We start from the raw sequence: 20,644 nt of genomic DNA, 5'->3' as shown, positions 1-20,644 counted from the left end.
CAATATAATGTTCTTAAACTTTTAATAACTGGTTTATTGCACCATAATATGAACAAAAATATGAGCTGTCCTTACTCATTAGGAAGTGGATGTCTTACCAAGATTTTAGGGTACACACATTATAATCGCCTACACTTTAAATATGAATATATTTGAGCCTTTAGCAAACATATAATATTTCAAATTGTATCCTTTAAGCCTTTAAATGGTGTGGTTTATCATTAAAATATCATTAATAGTTGTTGTAGGGCTTTCTAGCTAATGAAGATGATGAGGGATACTTTATTAATCCCTCCATGGGGAAATTCTTTTTTCACTATTTTGTTTTTTTTTTACATGCATTTTAACCCAGTCACATGCAGTACAAGGGCACAGACATGCACATTTGGAGAGAGATGGTGGAGTGATGGGCAGCCTCCCTGAGGTGCCTTGCTCAAGGGCACCAGGAGGTGAACTGGCACCTCTCCAGTCCACCTTCTGGTTCATGCGGGACTTGAACCGGCCACCCTCCAGTTCCCAAGCCAAGTCTTTATATGGACTGAGCTACTGCCGCCCTAATAATATAATATAATTTATTACTTATATTATTATTATTTTATTATTATTATTATTATATAAACATCAGTTTCAGGTATTAATTTGGCTGTGGTTTAATATCTCCTTGAATCTGCAGTAAATTAGGCTAACCTTAAATGTGTGTGTGTTTGTGGCTGTGTTAAATTTAAAAATTAAATTAAAAATGAGAATATAATGTCTTTAAACTTTTAATAACTGATTTATTGCACCATAATATGTGCAAAAAATCTGAACCGCGTTCAGCCGTGGTTACTCATTAAGAAGTGCGCGTAGCATTGAACGTGATATGACACACGCATTAATAAGAACTGTGCGGTGTCTAGTTTTTTGAGCGGACGTGCTCACTGCCTTGGAACATTCTCCTCACTGTGCATGGATGTGTGTGTGTGTGTGTGTGTGTGTGTGCAGCAGGGCTGTATGTGTGTAAGCTGCCTCCTCTCTTCTCGACTGACTGCCACCGAGTCTGACGGTGAACAAACGTGTGGGGGAAGATTTTTTAAATAAAAAAAAAAAAAAAAAAAAAAACAACAACAACAAAAAAAAAAACAACCGCAACACGCCGATACTTTTAAATTCACCCCCCCCTCCTCCTCCTCCCCTCCGGTCCGACGCCGCCGCCGCCGACACCGCCACCGCCGCCGGGTCTGCCCCTGAAACGATGAGCCAGCCTCGGCCGGACGAGTTCAAGCCTCCTCCGGAGTGCCCGGTCTTCGAGCCAAGCTGGGAAGAATTTAAAGACCCGTTCGCTTTCATCAACAAGATCCGTCCCATCGCTGAAAAAACTGGCATTTGCAAAGTCCGACCTCCGCCGGTGAGTGCGATTAATTAAATCAAACGAGTCTTTTTTTTTATTTGTTTTGTTTTAAAGCAGGTTTGAATCGCCCGTTGGAAGAAGACGGCGGTTGGAGATGGAACCCACGGCGGTTGGGATTTAAAGGGACTGCTCAACATGGCGGATAACAGCGGCTATGTTCATTCTTTGTGCTGCTCTTGTGCGGCTAGCTTTTTTTTTTTTCTTTTTTTTTTATATAGCTCACGTATTTAAGCAGAGGGAGGTTATTTATCGTGTTTTAATCGACTTTGACTCGTCTCGCGTTATATTTTAGTCGTGTGTTTTTAATTTTTTTTATTATTTTTTTTTTAAAAAGTGGGTTCATCGTGTGTCAACAAAGCCTCTCTCGCTGCTGGTCATTGAGCCACTTTAGCTTTTTTTTTTTTTTTTTAGCACTAACGGCTCAAACTCAACCTGTCATAATTCAAGCTTTGACATTAGCTGGCTATGCGGAAGCCACCCCGGCCGCGTAGATACGATTTATAAACCGTGAGTTACACATTAATGTGAGCACTCATTATTAATATTATTGTATTTTTAAAATATTTTAATGTAAAAGTCATGCGGTTGATGTTTTAATTATAGCTAGGAGAGCATCATGATGCAGTTGTTGGGTCACTCTCTCTCTGTGTGTGTACTTGAGTGTCATCACTTCACGGTCAACTGCCAGTTTGTGAGCAATATACATGTAGAAGATTCAACATATTAATGTTAATAATGTCATATAAATATCTTCCCTAAAGGTGGAAGCTCACTTTATTTAAAAGACAAAGTGTTATTGCTTTTTTTTTTTTTAAAAAACAACTTTTTTGTGGTGCTCTAACACAACATCACAGCAACTGTGTTGTCACTATTATTATTATTATTATTATAATAATGTGCAAGTTTCCTGAAGATGAGCCACTGTTTCATGTGTGAGCCTGTGTGTGTGTGTGTGTGTGTGTTGCAGGGTGTTGTCCTCCATGTTGGCTTTGTGGTAAAGCTGGGCTGGTGAGTGAGTCTTCCATCTGGCCATTTTGTGTGCCAGTTGGGGGGTGGATGTTGTTGGGCTCACTTGACTTTTTAAAACAAGAGAACTTGTGTGTGTGTGTAAGAGAGAGAGAGAGAAGGGGGGTCTCTTGTTGTTTTTGTATAATAGGTGATTGTTATTGTGTGTGCTAAGCCGACACACGTATTGAATTTGAGGAGTTATGAAGTGTAAAAAAAGGGATCACTGTGTTCTTCCAGGCCCTTGTTTTTCCTGCGAAAGTCAAGGGTTTGAAAATATGAAATCGAGTACTCGCACGCCTCCTTTAAGTGTGCCATGTTTAACTTTAGATGGATCCCATGGGTGAAGAATATGAATACAGCTCAACATTTGTGTCCATGCTGTGAAAAACAATAGTCACAAGGGGAGCCATCTTGAAAAGGCAAAAACAAATAGACTTGGTAACACGACTTCTCAACGCAAGCATTACAATAATAATAAGAAGAAGTGTTAAATGAATACGTGTTACGATGACCTTCATGTGCTACCGTGTGTGTGTGTTCTTTAGGGTTGGCAGCCTCCGTTCGCTTGCGATGTTGACAAACTTCACTTTGTCCCTCGGATCCAGAGGCTCAATGAGCTCGAGGTGAGTTTTGTCACTCGGATTATATCATTAATTATTTGACTACGTCCTTGCGTGTGTCTCCGCACGTGTAATTATTACGTTTTTTTACCCCAGCAATGTAATTACCGGGCCCCGTGCAGCTGTGCTATTAATAACAAAGAACAATAATGTTATTAATGCCTCCTGATCTCCTCTTGTAACAAAGCAAAAAATTAAACCACATGATAGATATTTAATCCAATTGAAATAATGAAGCTGTGTGATTTATTTATTTATATTAAACAATAGGACGCGCCACCCTGTGTTCTTGGTATTATTTTTGGACCCTGTATTTAATGCCTTGAACTCATTGTGTCCTTGAATTTTAATTTTCTTGTAGCTGATTGTTGTATTTTTTTTTTTCACAGGCACAGACCAGAGTTAAGCTCAACTTCTTGGACCAGATTGCCAAATTTTGGGATTTGCAGGGATGTGCCCTGAAGATTCCTCACGTGGAGCGGAAGATTCTGGATTTATATAAGCTACATAAGGTGGATAATTGACCTCACTGCTAATTATTTATGTTCCTATGTATTTAAAATGTTGCTTTTTCCTCACACCGTTTACTCCCCTGTGGTTGCAGCTGGTAGCAGATGAGGGTGGCTTTGACATTGTCTGTCGGGACAGGAGATGGACCAAGATTGCACTACATATGGGCTTCGCCCCTGGCAAAGCTGTCGGCTCACACCTGCGAGGGCATTATGAGAAAATACTTTATCCCTACAGTCTGTTTCAGAGCGGAGCGAACCTGCTGGTGAGTTGGACACATGCATCATTGTGACAGCACATCTTGTTCCCGATGATGCGCACAAATACAACCGTGTGTGGTTTATCTCTAAAAAAAATTCCTAATAATGTTTAACCATGCAGCCAATTTTTGAACGCTACAAAGTGTAATTACACGTTTATTATGCTGCTACAAGACGAAACGAGTCCAATCATAGATTAAAAAAGGAATATGGATTATTTAAAGACATTATTAGGATGTGCATGCTGTGTGTCGAGCTGCAACTTCTATCTATGCTGTTTGTTTTGTTATTTTACCGTACTTTTCTGTCTCTTTGGAGTAGTTAACTCTGTTGTCTGAGAGCTTATCCAAAGTATTGGATTGGTACTGTGTGTGACCTACTGGACAGGTCACTGTAAATTGTTTAATTACCTGAGCTCTTTCTTGCCTCAGGCACAAGAGGCAGCTTCCAAACTGATGCGTTTGGAGGCTGATCCTGAACTTGAAAAGGTATGTTTGTGTCAAGGTTTAGAAGACTTACAATTAACAACATGCACAAAGTTATCTTCAGCGTATTAACACTTCTTCAAACACCCGTTTTACAGCGAAACGATCGCCTCAAACAGCAATCCTCCCCTCCACAGCTCAATATACACATGACGCGTATCTAGGGACAAATTAAATATACAGTTTTTTATTTAAAAATGCTGCTTATGTGTTTATTAAACTACCAACTGACTTATAATTATCATCTGAACACTTTATGTCTTCTAATTCAGCATGTTCCTCCTTTTTCTGAGCTCCCTGTTTGAGCTGACAAACTGTAACTAACCACATCCTTCTCATGGCCTCGTTTATCCTCTGCCTGTTGAAACTACGCTGACTTTGATAAAGTCTCACTGTCTTTCAACCGAGTTTGATAGCTTCTGATACTTCCTAATGATTGTCACAGTTTGTCCTATATTTATTCTTTTTATTACAGCTGATAAACAGAAGTAATTATCATATGTGAGGCCCAAATCTTTAGAATGTAGGCTGCGGTACTTTCACACTTCCTGTTTTAGACTCACACGTTTGAGAATACAGGTATTACCAGTTAGGTACACAAGTGCTCTTTCACTATGCCGCGCTGTGGTTTTTAACTGTCATGCTATCTTCCTCCAGTGTGTTCAGAAGCCGGTCCAGCCGCTGGAGAAAACAGGAAGCATGGAGAGCATGGAAACCAAGGAGCACAAGCTGCTGCAGGACCAGGCTCAGAGGCAGTCGTGCCAGACGCCGGACGCCTGCCCCAGCGCTCGCAGAGCCAAACGCATGAAGTGCGAGGTGGGTTGTTGTTGGAGAGCGCTACACACACCTTCACTCTTCTCTATTCACCACATATTTCCACACTCACGTCGTGATTTTTTGTAGTTTTATTAATAGTTTCACGTCTTTCTCTTTTTCTGTAGGCATTCTGTGTGAAGACAGAACCAGGTGAGCCCGGCGAGAGCAAGCCGAACCTGAGGCGGAGGATGGGCTCTTTTGTCGCCAAGCAAGAACCAGGTCAGGCTCTTAAAATATTAACACTGGAGACATTTACAGCACTTTTATGTGAACTTTCCCTGTTCAGCAGCATTTAATACGTTTCATAAATGGTTTATAATACACTATAATGTAGTTCTAGGTAGAAATTCAGGCTCATTAATGTATTTTTCAACAACTGTAACTCCTCCTGTGGGCGCAGATAAGTGTATCTTGTGTAACGATGTTGGTAATGTTTCCCGTTGTCTTGTAGAAAAAGAGATTCCCATCCCGGTCAAACAGGAACCAGCTGAAATTAAAGAACCAGTAATTGAAGTTGAAAAAACCAAGTCACGGTACAAGAAATTCATCCTTCCTGTTCCTCCGAGTCCAGTAAGTATAAACGTCTTTGTATGAGACGCACCTGCACGAGACGTAAAATGTTTTGATCAAAAATTAATAAGCTAGTCAGTTTAATGCATCATCGGAAGTCTGAGCTCAGCTTTGATCACTTAACTTGTGCTGTAAAATGTGTCCTTTTGTTTAAAGTTTGTTTATTGGAACCACTTTAGCGTCTGCTAATGCAGTTTGTGGTCTTCCAGTGTGTATATATATAACTGCAGAAAAGATAAAAATAATGAAAGAAATATTTATAGGAGTGAAAAAGTGGAAGAAATATGTGTGAACATTTAGTTTTGAACCAATATAAAACCCAGAAAGAATCATTATGCCCAACAAAATTTAGAAATTTAGGCCCCACTTACAGTTTCATCATATTGGGCATAGGAATAGAAATCTGAAGCGTTCAAGACTGAGATGGTTTCAGAAGATAGTTAGATGTTAAAAAGGTGTAAAAGCATCTTTCTCTCCAAGACTCGTATGCAATCTTTCCTCCTCCCGAAGTGTAACCATGTTCTTCAATGCATCCATGTTCTGTCTCCTCTGTCCTTGTGCTAACACCGGCTAAAGTTACGCAAACTTTACACTAAAATTAGCTGTTTGTTCTCTGTCTCATTAAAGCAACAAGGAAAAACGGCTCCAGGGATTTCTACAAATACGATCAAATACAAGGTGATCTGGCCAAAAGAGAAGCATACATGTGACTAAGTGTAAATGGAAGTGTCTTAAATCTCATGTGGATTCGGTTCAGATCTGAGACACTTGAAATGACAAGTGTAAATGGGGCCTTACGTCAGACAACATTTACTTTGCTTGCATTCTAGTTTGTTCTTTTCATTCCTGCTTTTATCAGCCATCGTGACTCTCGAACTGAAGCGGACTCCTCCTTTTGTTCTTCAGGTGGATCTGGTTGTGTGTCTGGTGTGCGGCAGTGGGGGTGAAGAAGACCGTCTGTTGCTGTGTGACGGCTGTGACGACAGCTACCACACCTTCTGCCTGATCCCTCCTCTGCATGACGTCCCCAAAGGAGACTGGAGGTGCCCCAAGTGTCTGGCTCAGGTGAGGATAAACCGCAAAGTCCGCTTAACGTGATGCAAATTGTCTCTTGGGTAAATGAGCTGTGAAAGCTATCGAAACAACAAGCCTGTCTGCTACTCAATGCTTCTTTTATTTTTACATCTTACCCACAGGAATGCAGCAAACCTCATGAGGCGTTCGGCTTTGAACAGGCGTACAGAGATTATTCCCTGCGTGCATTTGGCCAAATGGCTGATGCATTCAAATCTGATTACTTCAACATGCCGGTTCATGTAAGTGGAAAAGGGGTTTCAAAATAAATCTGTCATTCTTCTGTTGCCTGTGTGTATTTTAAATCTGAATGCCTTTTTATTTATTACAGATGGTACCCACAGAGCTGGTGGAGAAAGAGTTCTGGCGTTTGGTGGGAGCCATTGAAGAGGACGTCACCGTAGAATACGGAGCCGATATCGCCTCAAAGGAGTTCGGGAGCGGATTCCCCATCCCGAATGGAAGATTCAAGGTGTCGCCTGCTGACGAGGTGCGCCCAACACAAAGCCTTAAAAATGTGGTTAGAGCATCTGCAGGGTCTTGTTTTTAATGTGTTTGCATCAGTTGTGGGCGGTCAGGAGACGGTGACACACCTTTAAATTAAAAGTGGGATTATTGCAGCTGTGGATTGTGCTGCAGGAAGCAGTTTAATCCTTTTTTTGTGGAGTTTTAGTGAGCGTCAGCAGATCTGTAGCAAGCACTGCCACTGCTGTTAGCTACAGCAGCTAGCGAGCTCATCGTCTCATTTTAGCAAAAGGTTGCTCAACTTATAAGAAATAATCACTTTTAATTGGTTAATCCTTGCATCCACTTATCCAGGTCCAGGTTGCATTAATTTAATTTAGTATATCATGATGAATTCTTGTTATTAACCTCTTGGAAGTATTAAAAAAAAGTGAAATAATCATCAATAATTTGAGGCTACATCATCCCTACTGGTTTTCCATCAAACTTCTATGGTATAATCATTTAACAGGTATTAAATTGGGTTCCATTAGGTATTTAAAAGTCCTAAACTTATCCTTGTGAGGCGGATATATCTGTCTCTATCAGTCTAATGTAGATTTCAGTGTTTTAACACTCTGTGTCTTGTCTGTCTTGTAGAAATATCTTCAGTGTGGCTGGAACCTGAACAACCTGGCCATGATGAACCCGTCTGTACTGACTCACGTGACGGCTGACATCTGCGGGATGACGCTGCCGTGGCTTTATGTCGGCATGTGCTTCTCCTCTTTCTGCTGGCACATCGAGGATCACTGGAGCTACTCCATCAACTACCTGCACTGGTACTTCACCTCTTTCCACTTTCTTTTGATGAGAGCAAAAAAGATTATTTATAAAGGCTTGTGGAGATAAACATCAGGTCTAGACTTTGTTATTTTTGTTTTATTTCAAGCGAGATCTTGTGTTTGTCTTGTTCACTTTAAGGGGGGAACCTAAAACCTGGTATGGAGCTCCTGGTTTTGCAGCAGAACAGCTGGAGGAGGTGATGAGGAAACTGGCCCCGGAGCTGTTTGAGTCTCAGCCTGACCTGCTGCACCAGCTGGTCACCATCATGAACCCCAACACCCTGATGGCCCACGGAGTCCCAGTACGTATTTATGTAGCTCCACTCAGATGCGCCGATGTTTTCTGTCTATAATTTGCAGCTGACATCTTTATGAATGAGCAGCTGGTCTTTGTAACAGCCGCATAAATCATCTTTTGTATCTGCCGTCCTTCAGATTTACAGAACAAACCAGTGCGCTGGAGAGTTTGTCATCACGTTTCCGAGAGCTTACCACAGCGGCTTCAATCAGGGCTTCAACTTCGCTGAGGCGGTCAACTTCTGCACTGTGGACTGGGTACGTACCTAAAAGCAAAGTATATAAAATACCTCCTCAATCAAATGGCAGCATTTTTAAAACATAGAGAACTCTGTTTTCATTTTTAATGATTTTATAATGGTATTATACCAAGAAACAAGTAATAAGTAATAATGATCACTGGTGGCCAACTATCACAAAACTAATGTGGGTTTGTGTTTTTTGGGTAATGCATTGGTATTTAAATTTGGTGTTGACTATCAAAAAAGACAAAGACAACTAGAAAATATTTGAGACGCTGAAACCAGTGAGATCTGAACTCAAAAGAAGAAACAATTATATTTAACATCTACAAATGCAAAACTGAGTGTAGCTGCTAGAAAAGCAGTTACAAAGAAAGAAGAGCAGCCGGTCTATAGATGAACAGTGCGATATTATTTATAGAATCTTTGAAATGAAAAGTGGAAAATGTATATCGCCCCTAAACGACCTTCCTTTGTTTAACTTTATACAATTTATTTCTTTTTTGAACCTTCCTGTTATTAAACGGACACACCCCGTGTTCTGTTTATATTTTCATTCTTGAAATATTATCAAAGTGCTGACAATATGTGATTCCAAATAAAAAATGTAAAAAGAAACAAAAAAGAAGAGAAAAGAAGAATGAGCTATCAAATAATCAGGCTGCATTCAGACAGGATCTGGCAAATCGCAGGTTTTTCCAGTCATTTAATTTGGGGTGGTGCGTTTAGGCAGCGGAGGAAAAAAGCAGAGAAGTTGAGCTGGATCCAACTTTTGGAAAAAACGGAACCTGATATCAAACCGCAGCCGTCAATCAGATGCTCGGATCTGTCAAACCTCCACACTCCGCCTCAAATGTCTCTGAAACTCTGATACTCTACCTGTTGTGTTCTGGCTTTGTTTATTTCATGAACCCAGCTTCTAAATCTGTCTGTGGCTCACAATTTATGCTACAAAATAGAGCGAGAGAGAGCTAACAGTGGTCGAGAGACATAGACAGTAATTGAGAGTGAGCGAGCGCCAGCCTCGATAAAGCCGGTTAATCAGCGTAATAAAAAGATTGTTTCACAGCGGTTACGTTCAACACAAATCGACACACTCCCAGCAGAGCCCCCACACGCTGTCACACTCTCCTGCTGCGATTCCCCACAGCACCAGATTGTGTCTGAATGTTGCCGAAGATTCATATTCAGTGGGTTTTGACACACCGTGAACTGTCCTTTACAACTTATTTCTTTCCTCTCCATAACTCCAGATGCCCCTCGGCAGGCAGTGTGTCGATCACTATCGTATGCTGCACCGGTACAATGTGTTCTCCCACGATGAGATGGTGTGCAACATGGCCTCGAAAGCAGACACTCTCGATGTGGTTCTGGCATCCGCTGTCCATAAGGACATGGTGGCCATGATCCGAGAAGAGCAGCAGCTGAGGGAGAAAATAAAGAAAATGGTAGGACGGTGCTCAGTGTCATGTTGTAGCACCATATAATAATGTGTTACCTTTACAGTAATTAAACACAGTGTTTGAGTGTTCATTGAAGCAAACACACCCGCGGCGTTGCTCGACTTGAGTTTGCTTTTAACGCCTTTGTTGTTGTCCCACACCTTCAGGGGGTGTTGCATTGCATCGAGGCAAAATACGATCACCTCCAGGATGACGAGCGGCAGTGTGCCAAGTGCAAAACCACCTGCTACCTGTCTGCCGTCACCTGTCCCTGCAGCCTGGGAGTGCTGGTCTGTCTACACCATATCAACGATCTCTGCTCGTGCCCTGTCGCCAACTACACACTGAAGTGAGTCCCCGTGGAGCTGATTCAGACACAGTAAACACACGTTGTACACAGAGATCAGAGAACACTGGAACTCTGAGACGTATTTCATCACTGAACATTCGATTTGTGGGCTTTTTAAGTGGGCCTTCATAAATTAAGTGTGTTATCTGCGTCTGCAGTTTCAGATACACACTGGACGACCTGTACCCCATGATGACTGCTGTGAAGCAGCGAGCAGAGCTGTATGATGACTGGGCCTCCCTCGTGACAGAGACTCTAGAGGCCAAACTGGAAAAGAAGAAAGGTAAACAAGCGAGAGCAAATAAGAACAACAAAACATTAAAGAACCACACCAGTGGTAAACACAATCACCAAAACATTGTAGCTGGGAGGGATGAACAACTTTGTCTGCTGTTCTTTGTGCGTTGTTCTTATAGTTCATCCACTGCATCGCTGACTCGAACAGCAGCTCCAAAACGTCCCAGTCGTGGCAGCAAAAACACTTTCTGTGGATTGTAAAGTTTGAGGTCTCCAGAGGCCGGTGATATAACAGCAGTGTCCCTCTCTTCTCCCTTTTCCTGGCTCACTCTGCTTGCTTCAGCTCCATTTTCTGCAGTGTATACACTCAAACTGAAATAGTCGTGTAGGTGGAGTGGTGTAATCATTAATCATCAGAGGTCCTCATTTTGGTATTTGACATTGACATTGTCTGACACAAAATTGGCTCTATCTCTCGGCCTGAGCAGGGTAGCGACAAACTTGATGTTTGTCATGATCGATGACAAACTAGCCTTCTCTGATCACGTTGCCTCGGTTGCACGGCCGTGCCACTTCGCACTTTACAACATAAGACAAACCAGGCCTTACCTGACTCAACACGCTACCCAACTCCTGATACAGGCTGTGGTCATCTCACGACTCGATTACTGTCACGCCGTCCCGACGGGCCTCCCAGCCTGCACATTGAAACCCCATGAGAATGTGATGTTGCGCCTGGTCTTCAATAAACCCAAAAGGTCACGTTACCCCGCTGCTCATCGACCTGTAGCAGCCAATATTAATTTCAAATCCCTAATGCTGACTACAAAGCGGTAGTCCGTGCAGGAGTTGAATGTCCTCACACAGACATATGTAACCTCCTCCAATGAATGACGTCTGGCTCTGCCATCCGTACGCTCAGATCAATCCAAACTTTTCTCGTTAGTGGAACATCCTACCAGTTCCTGCCAGATCAGGGGCGTCTCTCTCTACCTTCAAAAACCTCCTGAGGACCTCCAGCTCTTCAGAGAGGTCCTCCTCTCCAACACTACCAATATCTGGATGATGATAAATCTATCCCTAACTGCCACAGTACTTATTGCTGCACTAACACATTTTATGGTTTCCTTATCTGTGAGTTGCTTTGGATAGAAGCGTTAAATGTAAAACACAACTGACATTTTCATGTTGAAGTGTCATGTATTTCTCATGTTATGCCCTGAGGTCAACAATTACTTTCACAGACAGATTTATGACAGATGTCTAACAGGATCTGAATCATGAACGTCATCTGTGTCTGATAATTATTTGTCTTCCCCGTTGAGTTTCCAAGCATCATATCTTATGAAATGTAATAGTTTGCAGGCATCTGAACCACCAGGAAGGATTCACACATCACTCTGCCATCTAACACTGTTAAAAGTCTCGTGTTTTATGAGGATTAGCCGTGTGAGTGCTAAAATGAACTGGAAATAATCAGCCCTGGAAGGCAGAAAAACTCTGCGCCACTTCCATGAATAGCAAAGTGATAGTTTGTAATGTAAGTTATAAGCACGTTGGATTTACTGCGCTCACAAACGACATAATCGCCGTGGCCAGAAGTGATTAAACACAAACAGATGCTGATTTAAACTGTGAATGTTTCATTATGTTCCAGACTGTGCTTAACCTGATATTCTCTCCTCAGGCCTGCCAGTGTTTCGCTCCCTCCTCGCTGAGTCCGAGACCAGGCTGTTCCCCGACAACGACCTGCTCCGTCGGCTACGTCTGGTCACACAGGACGCAGAGAAGTGCGCCTCGGTGGCACAGCAGCTATTAAACGGAAAGAGGCAGACCAGGTAGGATTAATACACTCTACTTCATCAGGTTTAAAGATTAGCTGTCTTCACATTTCCTTACGCGTTTCCTCCGGTCAGGAAATGGTTTTAGTTTCCTTAATGGGCTTCAGCTCTTTAATTCATTGGACGCTCTCTCTCCTAGGTATCGGTGTGGTAGTGGGAAATCATGCAGCCAGCTGACAGTGGAGGAGCTGAGTTCATTCGTGAGGCAGCTGTACAACCTCTCCTGCAGCCTCCCTCAAGCACCCAAGTTAAAGGTAAGCTGCCGAGGAGGAACACATCCTGTGATTTCAACACGTTAATTTAGATTCAGTTCAGACACGGAGAAGTTTTATTCATGTATATGTTTTTAATCAGAGTTTCTGCACAGCCCAAACCTGTCCAGTCAAGTTTATTCAAACGAGGTGGAGGTAATCCTCAACAATGTTGACAAAACAAAAGCAGCGTTATTTTCTGTAATTGTACCATGAATAGAAGAGGAAAGAAAAACGTGCGAATGGCTGCAAGCTCTGCTGCAAAGGTCAGCTTCATGTCTCAGTTAAGACTCCAGTTTTAGCCGCAAGTAAAATGCCACTTCAGTAATATTTAAAAAAAAATAACAAGAGAATTTGATATTTAAAAACACAAACGCTGGAAAGTATGTTTTTGATTTGGCAAAGTCAGACTGCTGAAGCTTGAAACCTGTTTCAGGGTTCCTACGGGCACCTGAACCAGGACGGGTTGTTTCAAGACAGACTTGAAAGATTGCAAAATACTCTTTCAAAATAAAACTCCTCTCTGTTCACGACTTTTCCCGAAATGGGTTTAATAATCATCTTGTGAGTTATGAGGGATGCGGATTAAAAAGAAGATCGTTTATACCTTCAGCCATTGTCATAGAAACCAACAGTCACCACCTGCCCTGTTGCCTAGCAACGAGCATTGCTAAACATCTTTTGATGAGCACATATGCCATACCAGCTACAGAGAGCTATATTTAATCGATACTTCAAAGGTTACTGCTTCAAGAAATGATGTTTTTACGACTGACTCCCCATGGAGGTTCTAGTGTTAATCCATACTGCCTGGCCTAAAACAGCTACACAGTTTGTTGTGTGCTTTCATTTTGACTCCCTGCATGTTTGATTTCTTTCTTCAGGAGCTCTTGAATCGCATCGAAGACTTCCAGCAGCACAGCGAGAAAGTCCTGGCAGACGAAGTCCCGAGCGTCGCCGAGATCCAGAGCCTGTTGGACGTCAGCTTCGACTTCGACGTGGAGCTGCCCGAGCTGCCCCGCCTCCGAGTGAGGCTGGAGCAGGCACGCTGGCTGGAGGGGGTGCAGCAGGCCAGCGCTCAGCCCGCCTCCTTAACTCTGGAGACCATGAGGAGGCTCATTGACCAGGGCGTCGGCCTGGCACCTCATCCGTCCGTGGAGAAAGCCATGGCGCGCCTGCAGGAGCTGCTCACCATGTCCGAGCACTGGGAGGACAAAGCGAGCAGTCTCCTTAAAGCCAGGTGAGGGCGCCGCCGCCTGATCCGTGTTAGCGTCTAAACGACAGGGTGGGGGAGGAAAAAAAACAAAAACGTAGCTGTAACTTTGTGTCGAGGTGTTTGCACTGATTGTAAGTGAATAATGTAATATGACGTCAGTGCTCCTGATTATGCTTCATTTTAATTACAGCTAGTGCAAAATGCTGCTGCTAGAATATTCAACAAGACCAACAAAAAGTGAGCATCATATTTAGTTCTGCCCTCATTCCATTGGTACTCAGTGCTGTTCAGTATTAACTGTCACTAGTGCTTCAAAGGCTTTAATGGCATGGCTGTCAGGAATGTGCATCTCTTCTCTCCATCGTCAGAAAAACTAATTTCAAGCCAGGGCTTTTAAATTTCTACATTCTTCAGAAATGTTATGTTCCTTCACCATGCTTAAATTACCGCAGCTTTGAATTTTGGGTTTCACTGTACTAAAAATATGATTTTAATTGTATTTTCTAGTGTTTTCCATGTAGAGAGTCTTGATTTTTTTTTAAAGTAGCTCTAGGTGTCCACGATGTTTTCAAAGTGTTGGTTGGAGGAAATCATTTCCTGCAAAGATGTTGGAAGAAAATGCCATGACAGTTCTCGTCATAGTGAGTTATTGTGTCCCAAGTTTGTCGCCTGCAGTGCATCATTTTGTGTTTCGCTGCCCACCACAGACCGCCACACTCCATAGAGACTCTCAGCGCGGCTGCTGAGAAGGCGTCCGGCATCCCCGCTTACCTCCCGAACTGTCTCCTCCTGAAAGACACCATCAGGAAAGCCAGAGAGTGGCTTCAGGAAGCCGAGGAGCTTCAGGTGAGGACACACCTCACGTTTCATGTCTTGCTCTCTCCCGTTGGTTGATTTTTTTAAACTGAGATAACCTGCCTTTTTTTTTTTTTTTCAGGCCAGTGGTGGCGTACCGATGATGGACAGCCTCTCTGACATGGTGCTGCGAGGACAAGCCATCCAAGTCCACCTGGAGCCGTTGGACAGGCTGGAGTCTTTGATGGTGGAAGTGCAAGAATGGAAAGAGTCTGCAGCTACAACTTTTCTTCAGAAAGACTCAACCCTGACTTTACTCGAGGTAAAACCGACAAATTAAAATTTTTAAATGAATAATAAGCGGTTGAGGCCTCGGGGGTTCAGGTCATTTACTCCGCATGTTCACTGGATCTGATTACATTAAGTTTTTACCATCCACTTTAAAGGTTTGAGGCCGAGCATGTGGTCCTCAGCTGCCACTAATGCCAACATTTTTCTTGTTTTTTTACGAGAATATCGAGCGCACATTTGCAGCTCATTTAGGCGTGGTAACAAACACGGCGTCAGAGCGCTGTTTTAAGACTACAACCTGTCTGTGATTACTTATTTTAAAGGTCAGTGAGCTTTATTGATGAGCTGTGATTACAAGACTTGTTTCTTTGTTGCACAAAAAGACGCAGAAAAATATTTCAAAGAGAGCCACAAAGTCTTAAAACAAAGTATTAAATACAAACATTTCTGTATGTTACAGGTGAATTTCACACATGTAAGCTGCTCAGGCAAATATAAAATGTAAGCGTACATTCAGAGAGGATCCAGCGAGAACAGGTTTTTGAGTGAAGGGTAGTTTGTTTTGGTGGTGGTGGCGTGGGCCACAGGGGTGTCTGCCAAAAAATGCAGCGAACTGCTGTGGAGAGGTTAAACTGGATCCAACTTTTAGAAAAACGCAGTCCACAAAGGAGACGCTCAGACTGCTCAAACTCCTCCACACTAAACTCTGATACTCTACCTGTTGTGTTCTGGCTTCTCAATGCAGAGCCGGATCCTGTCTGAATGTAACCTTTAAGATAACGGAGCTGGTGGTCTTTACTCCTCTGAACCTGTTTTATTCATCGCAGGTCCTGTGTCCAAGATGTGAAGTTGGAAACGTCGGCTCTCCAAAGAGGAAGGCGAAGAAAGGGAAAGAATCGCCCAAAAGCAACAAGAAGAAAACACAGAGGCTCAACACTCTCAGCGACGTGGAGAAAGCGCTTTCAGACACCAAGGACTCTACCTCTGCAGTAAGTGCTCCCCACAAAGACACAGAGGCCGATGACGGGATTATTGAAACACTCATTATCAGATGTTCTGACTCAGTCTATGTTTCATCCACCAGATGGCAACTCTGGAGGAGCTGCGGGTGAGGGAGATGGAGGCTTTCTCTAATCTCAGGGCAGCAAATGAGTCGAAGCTCCTTCCCACAGCGGACTGCATGGACCTGAGGGTGTGCGTCTGTCAGAAGGCGCCCATGGGCGCGATGCTACAGTGTGAACTCTGCCGGGACGCCTTCCACAGCGTGTGCGTCAGAGACCCGTCGGACTCCAGCGAAACACAGCCGTGGCTCTGTCCGCAGTGCCAGCGATCAGAAAAGCCCCCATTGAACAAAGTCCTCTCTCTGCTCGCGTCTCTGCGGCACATAGGGGTTCGCCTGCCGGAGGGCGACGCGCTGCAATATCTGGTTGAGAGGACAGTAAACTGGCAGCAGCGAGCGCAGGACATTTCACAGTCTTGTAACCTGCCGGAATTGGAAGAGAGACCGGGAACTCCTCCCACCTTAACGCGCTGGGCATCAGGGAGCAACGAAGCTCAGAACAACACTCAGGTCACTCTTCAGCTCCTTGTGCCTCCGTTTGTAGCAGCTCCGAAAGTTTTACTTGCATTTGTTAAGTTTGGATTTGATGTTTTGGATACAGGCTCCTTGTTTGACTCCGGAGTGGAATAGGACAAGCCATGCTCAGACGGTCTTCTACACCGAGCAGAGATGCATCCCGCTGCAGGGTCAGTGTCGTCTCATTCTGAAGAAACCTGTTTCTGTCGTTCATTATAGATTATTAGTGTTCATGTTCTGGGTCGTCTTCTGTGTGACAGGCTTGAGTCGGGATCTGGAGGAGCTGATGGTGGAGGGGCTCCTGCTGCAGGTTTCTCTGCCGGAGGTCCAGACCGTCTACCACGTTTTATTGGACAGAGCCAACAGTCAGCACACAGACAGATGCATGTCGCCACCGCAGGACGAGTCCACAGACTTCGACATGCAGTTAAACTCTCAGGGAAACAATCTGCCACTGAACCAGGTACAAACTCTCGCCACCAAATGAACTGACGAATAAAGAACTCCTCCGCTTCAGTATCAGCTTTAATTTGTTTTTTTATTTTCAGGATGGCGTCCACGGCTCCGAGAAGAAAACAAAGCGGCATCTGGAGAGGGAAGGTTCAGACACGGAGCGCAGGGGGAAGGACAAAAAGCACTCTCACAAACGACAGAAGATGAATAAGAAGAACCTGCAGCGCAGGCAAAACTCGTCGTCTCCGCGCTCCGATTTCTCTCAGTCCGACGACTCCGATGAGGAAATGGCCGTGTGTCCGGCGGAGAGGTGTCAGATGCCAGAAGGAGACGAGGTGAGAAAAAACATCCGTCAAACTGAGCAAAATGAATTGATTTGAGCAGCAGAGAAAGAGTTCTACATTTAGACATTTAGACACAAACATAAAAGACAAACCACCTCCTGCTGCATCGCCATGTTTGAAGAGCAGCGTCCAGCTGACTCAAGGAACGCTGGCAGGAACACGATAGATCCGATTATGATTCTTCAGCTGTATGAGCTCATCAATCAGATGGAAATCTTCTTTGTGTTTCTCTGGTTTCATGGGAACAAAAAAGAGGGACTAGACTTAAGTCTAAATCCACTAAAATCAAACATGAGCTACGTTCACGTGAACAGTGCCAATAGGTGCGCTCTCTCTTTCGCCATCAGGAAGCACACGTGTTTACTTGTGCTCGCTAACACAAACGTGAAGCCTCGGTTCTCTTGGATTCTTGAAAAGGAGGAGAAATTGTTGTGCAGTGAGCGAGAGTCCCTCTTTGTGTCGTGTCCGCCCAAAAAAATGTGCTGCAGCCCCCGAAATGCAAACACACAAGGAGAGAGCTGTGGACAAAAGCTGCTTTTGTTTTCTGCTCCATTGTTCAACGGTTTTTCTTCTTGTAAATTTCCACCAGGTGCACGCTGGGGAAATAATCAAGATCCTCGGTCTTTGCAACCCAAAAAAAATTCTGACTTTTGACAGTCTGTGGTCTGTGGTTGTAAAGTGAAGCCGATGCAGAAGCTGCAAAAACTGCATACGAAATAAAAATGTTTACACCGAGATGACCGCGGCCATAGCCGCCGCTCTTCAGAAGCCCGTGGGTCGACGTCACAGACACGCCGTCCGTATTCATACTGTTCATGTGAGCGACCAGCTGGTGAACGTTGTGAAGCATTTAGAAGCTAAAGTGACGGATGTTTCCCTCAGGAGTCGGTGGAGAGCAAAAACAGAGCTAGATCAATATCGATTTTACGTTCAGCAGACGACCACAAACACGACTCTGAATGAATCATAATGTCGCTCCGTAACTGCTGGATGTGTAAAAAATATATATATATTAACTGGAAAAGTGACAGCTTGTTTAATTTATTCCAGCTTAAAGTTCACTCGTGTGTGTGTGTGTGTGTGTGTGCTCTCCTGCAGGTGGATTGGGTCCAGTGTGACGGCAGCTGTAACCAGTGGTTCCACCAGGTCTGCGTTGGCGTTACGGCCGAGATGGCGGAGAAGGAGGACTACATTTGTGTCAGGTGTACACTGAGCGATGGACACGCGAGAAAATGAAGAAGAAGGGTTTTTTTTTTTCTTTTTTCTGAAGGAAGTCGTCGTCGTCGGTCCGTTTTGTTGGAGCCACCCAGTCTGGATGTGTCACTGATCCTGTACCCCGCCGTCACCTCCCTGTCCCGTCTGTCCGACCCTTTTGTAACAACGGTGCTATCTCCTCTTTGACTTGTTGTCCAGAACTATAATGTTTAGTTATTTTTTTTTGTATTTTTACATATATATATATATATAATAATATAATATTTATATTATATTCTATCTATATATATATTTCTTTCTTCTTATGAATTGTTTGTGGTCGTCTAAATGAAAAAAAAAAACAAAACAAACAAAAAAAAAAATCAGGATGTGAAGTGTGCTGCATGGGATTCCATTACACCGACGCAAAGGAGTCTTACAACATGATGCACCCAGTAAAGACGGTGAATCGAAGGTTAATATTATCTTCTCTGGGACCTCCTTGCATGTTAAACCAGAGCTAAGGGGGCAGAAGTCGAGGTTTTCATCCACTATCCCCCCCTTAATTAAAAAAAAATGAATAAATAATAAAAAAAAAAAAGACAATTTGTTTCTTTAAATCCAGTGTTTAATACATGCATCTTAATATAATTATTCCTCTTTTTTTTTTTGTAGAATAGGTTTATTTATCTGAGCAATAATTTTTGTCTGAATTGACTTTAATGGCTTGATCTCCGCTGAGTTGTGTTGGTGCTTTAGCGATGGTGTGATGTACAGAAGGCTACACAAAGGTTTGGGGTGGATTACAGCTGTGGAGTGGCTGATGGATGGTGGAGCAGGACACCAGCTGATGTGTAAACTCCACACACACACACACACACACACAGCATGTAAAACCCCGGCAGAGGATACTGTAGGAAGGACTCTGGGTAGCTGAAGATGTTACAAGTTTATATTGTGGAATAAAGCCCTTTTGTTCTATGGAGAAGTCTCGTCCTTTCACTTGAAACACAAGAAAGAAACCACTAGATGTCCTCGTGCACCACTCAGAGTTTAGCACGTTTAATCCTGATGTGTCGTGCACTTCTACCCCAATTAAGTTGATCATAAAGGGGAGAAATTAATTCCTGGTAGAGACTTTGATTTCTTCCAGTGGGTGTTAATAGATAATAGACTGAGGCGGAACAAAGGCTTCAAGCTCAGTGTGATGGATAACAAGAATTAACAGCTTCTTCTGAAGACTGCAAGGTCTCCAAACTGTGTTTCCACTCACTTCAAAATAAAATAAAAATCTGTGTATATATATTTTAACAGCTAAAACTCAACACTTATTAATAATAAACTTTATTTATATAGCACCTTTCAGTTACAAAGTCCTTCACAATAAAACAAATCATAAGTTTAAAGCAATAAATCAATAAAAGATTGAATAAAATGCGACATGGAACATAAAAAGATCAACTAAAGGTCGTTTTATAGAAGTGCATTTTTAATTTTAAAAGACGATACAGAGTTTGCGGTCCTGATCTTCTTACAGTCTTGGAGCACTGGCTCCACTTCATGGACACAGAGGTTGCCGCCTTGCTTGGAGCCCAAACTGCAAATTATGACGTATGTAAGGATCTGAGGGAGCAAGAGGGGACATAGAGCACTTACAAGTCAGCTATATAACACAGGGCGAGGCCTCTCAGGGCTGTATAATAATATAATCAATAAAATCTTTTAAATCAACTCTATAGGCAACCAGTAATCACTTAATCATTAAACTGTTTCTCAGGTGACAAAAGCAGGACTGAACCACTGAGTTAACGTGTTTCTAAGCTGAGGTTTTGGTCAAAAAATGATGCAAAGGTTTCTGCAATGCTGAGTTATGGAAAAGGACAGAGAGCCAAGACTGTTTGAGATTTGATTATTTTCAGAGCCCTGACCTGTGAACAATATATCTATGTCTTATGAGCATTAAGCTGCAAATGGACATTTTGTGACGTCCATTTGTGGATGTCCTGAAGGCAGTTTTTAGTTATTAGACGGGTCACAGCTTAGAGTATCGCCCGTGTAAAGGTTTATAAATAATGTGACCTCGAGGGAGCATGT

At 43.1% G+C, this 20,644-nt stretch overlaps 1 protein-coding gene across 3 annotated transcripts; it reads left to right on the top strand.

Moving 5' to 3' along the window:
• The first annotated feature begins 940 nt into the window (after positions 1 to 940).
• kdm5bb (lysine demethylase 5Bb) lies at positions 941 to 19,538 on the top strand. 3 transcript variants are annotated; one of them, XM_010732064.3, is made up of 29 exons: positions 941 to 1,387; positions 2,944 to 3,021; positions 3,408 to 3,530; positions 3,623 to 3,793; positions 4,220 to 4,276; positions 4,931 to 5,089; positions 5,215 to 5,308; positions 5,541 to 5,659; positions 6,287 to 6,337; positions 6,566 to 6,724; positions 6,856 to 6,975; positions 7,065 to 7,223; positions 7,838 to 8,019; positions 8,162 to 8,324; positions 8,458 to 8,577; positions 9,815 to 10,009; positions 10,171 to 10,352; positions 10,511 to 10,635; positions 12,277 to 12,427; positions 12,570 to 12,684; positions 13,566 to 13,921; positions 14,605 to 14,743; positions 14,835 to 15,014; positions 15,811 to 15,972; positions 16,068 to 16,553; positions 16,645 to 16,729; positions 16,820 to 17,022; positions 17,108 to 17,347; positions 18,455 to 19,538. In XM_010732064.3, the coding sequence occupies exons 1-29, from the start codon at positions 1,235 to 1,237 to the stop codon at positions 18,590 to 18,592; spliced, it is 4,665 nt and encodes a 1,554-aa protein (XP_010730366.2). In that variant the 5' UTR covers positions 941 to 1,234; the 3' UTR covers positions 18,593 to 19,538. The 3 variants fall into 3 exon arrangements, with proteins under 3 accessions (XP_010730366.2, XP_010730368.2, XP_010730367.2); XM_010732066.3 differs by lacking the exon at positions 4,220 to 4,276; XM_010732065.3 differs by lacking the exon at positions 6,287 to 6,337.
• The last annotated feature ends 1,106 nt before the right edge of the window (positions 19,539 to 20,644 follow it).

Source organism: Larimichthys crocea, chromosome XV (genome assembly GCF_000972845.2).
Source record: "Larimichthys crocea isolate SSNF chromosome XV, L_crocea_2.0, whole genome shotgun sequence".
NCBI lineage: Eukaryota > Metazoa > Chordata > Actinopteri > Sciaenidae > Larimichthys > Larimichthys crocea.
This window is presented reverse-complemented; position numbering and strand designations above follow the sequence as displayed.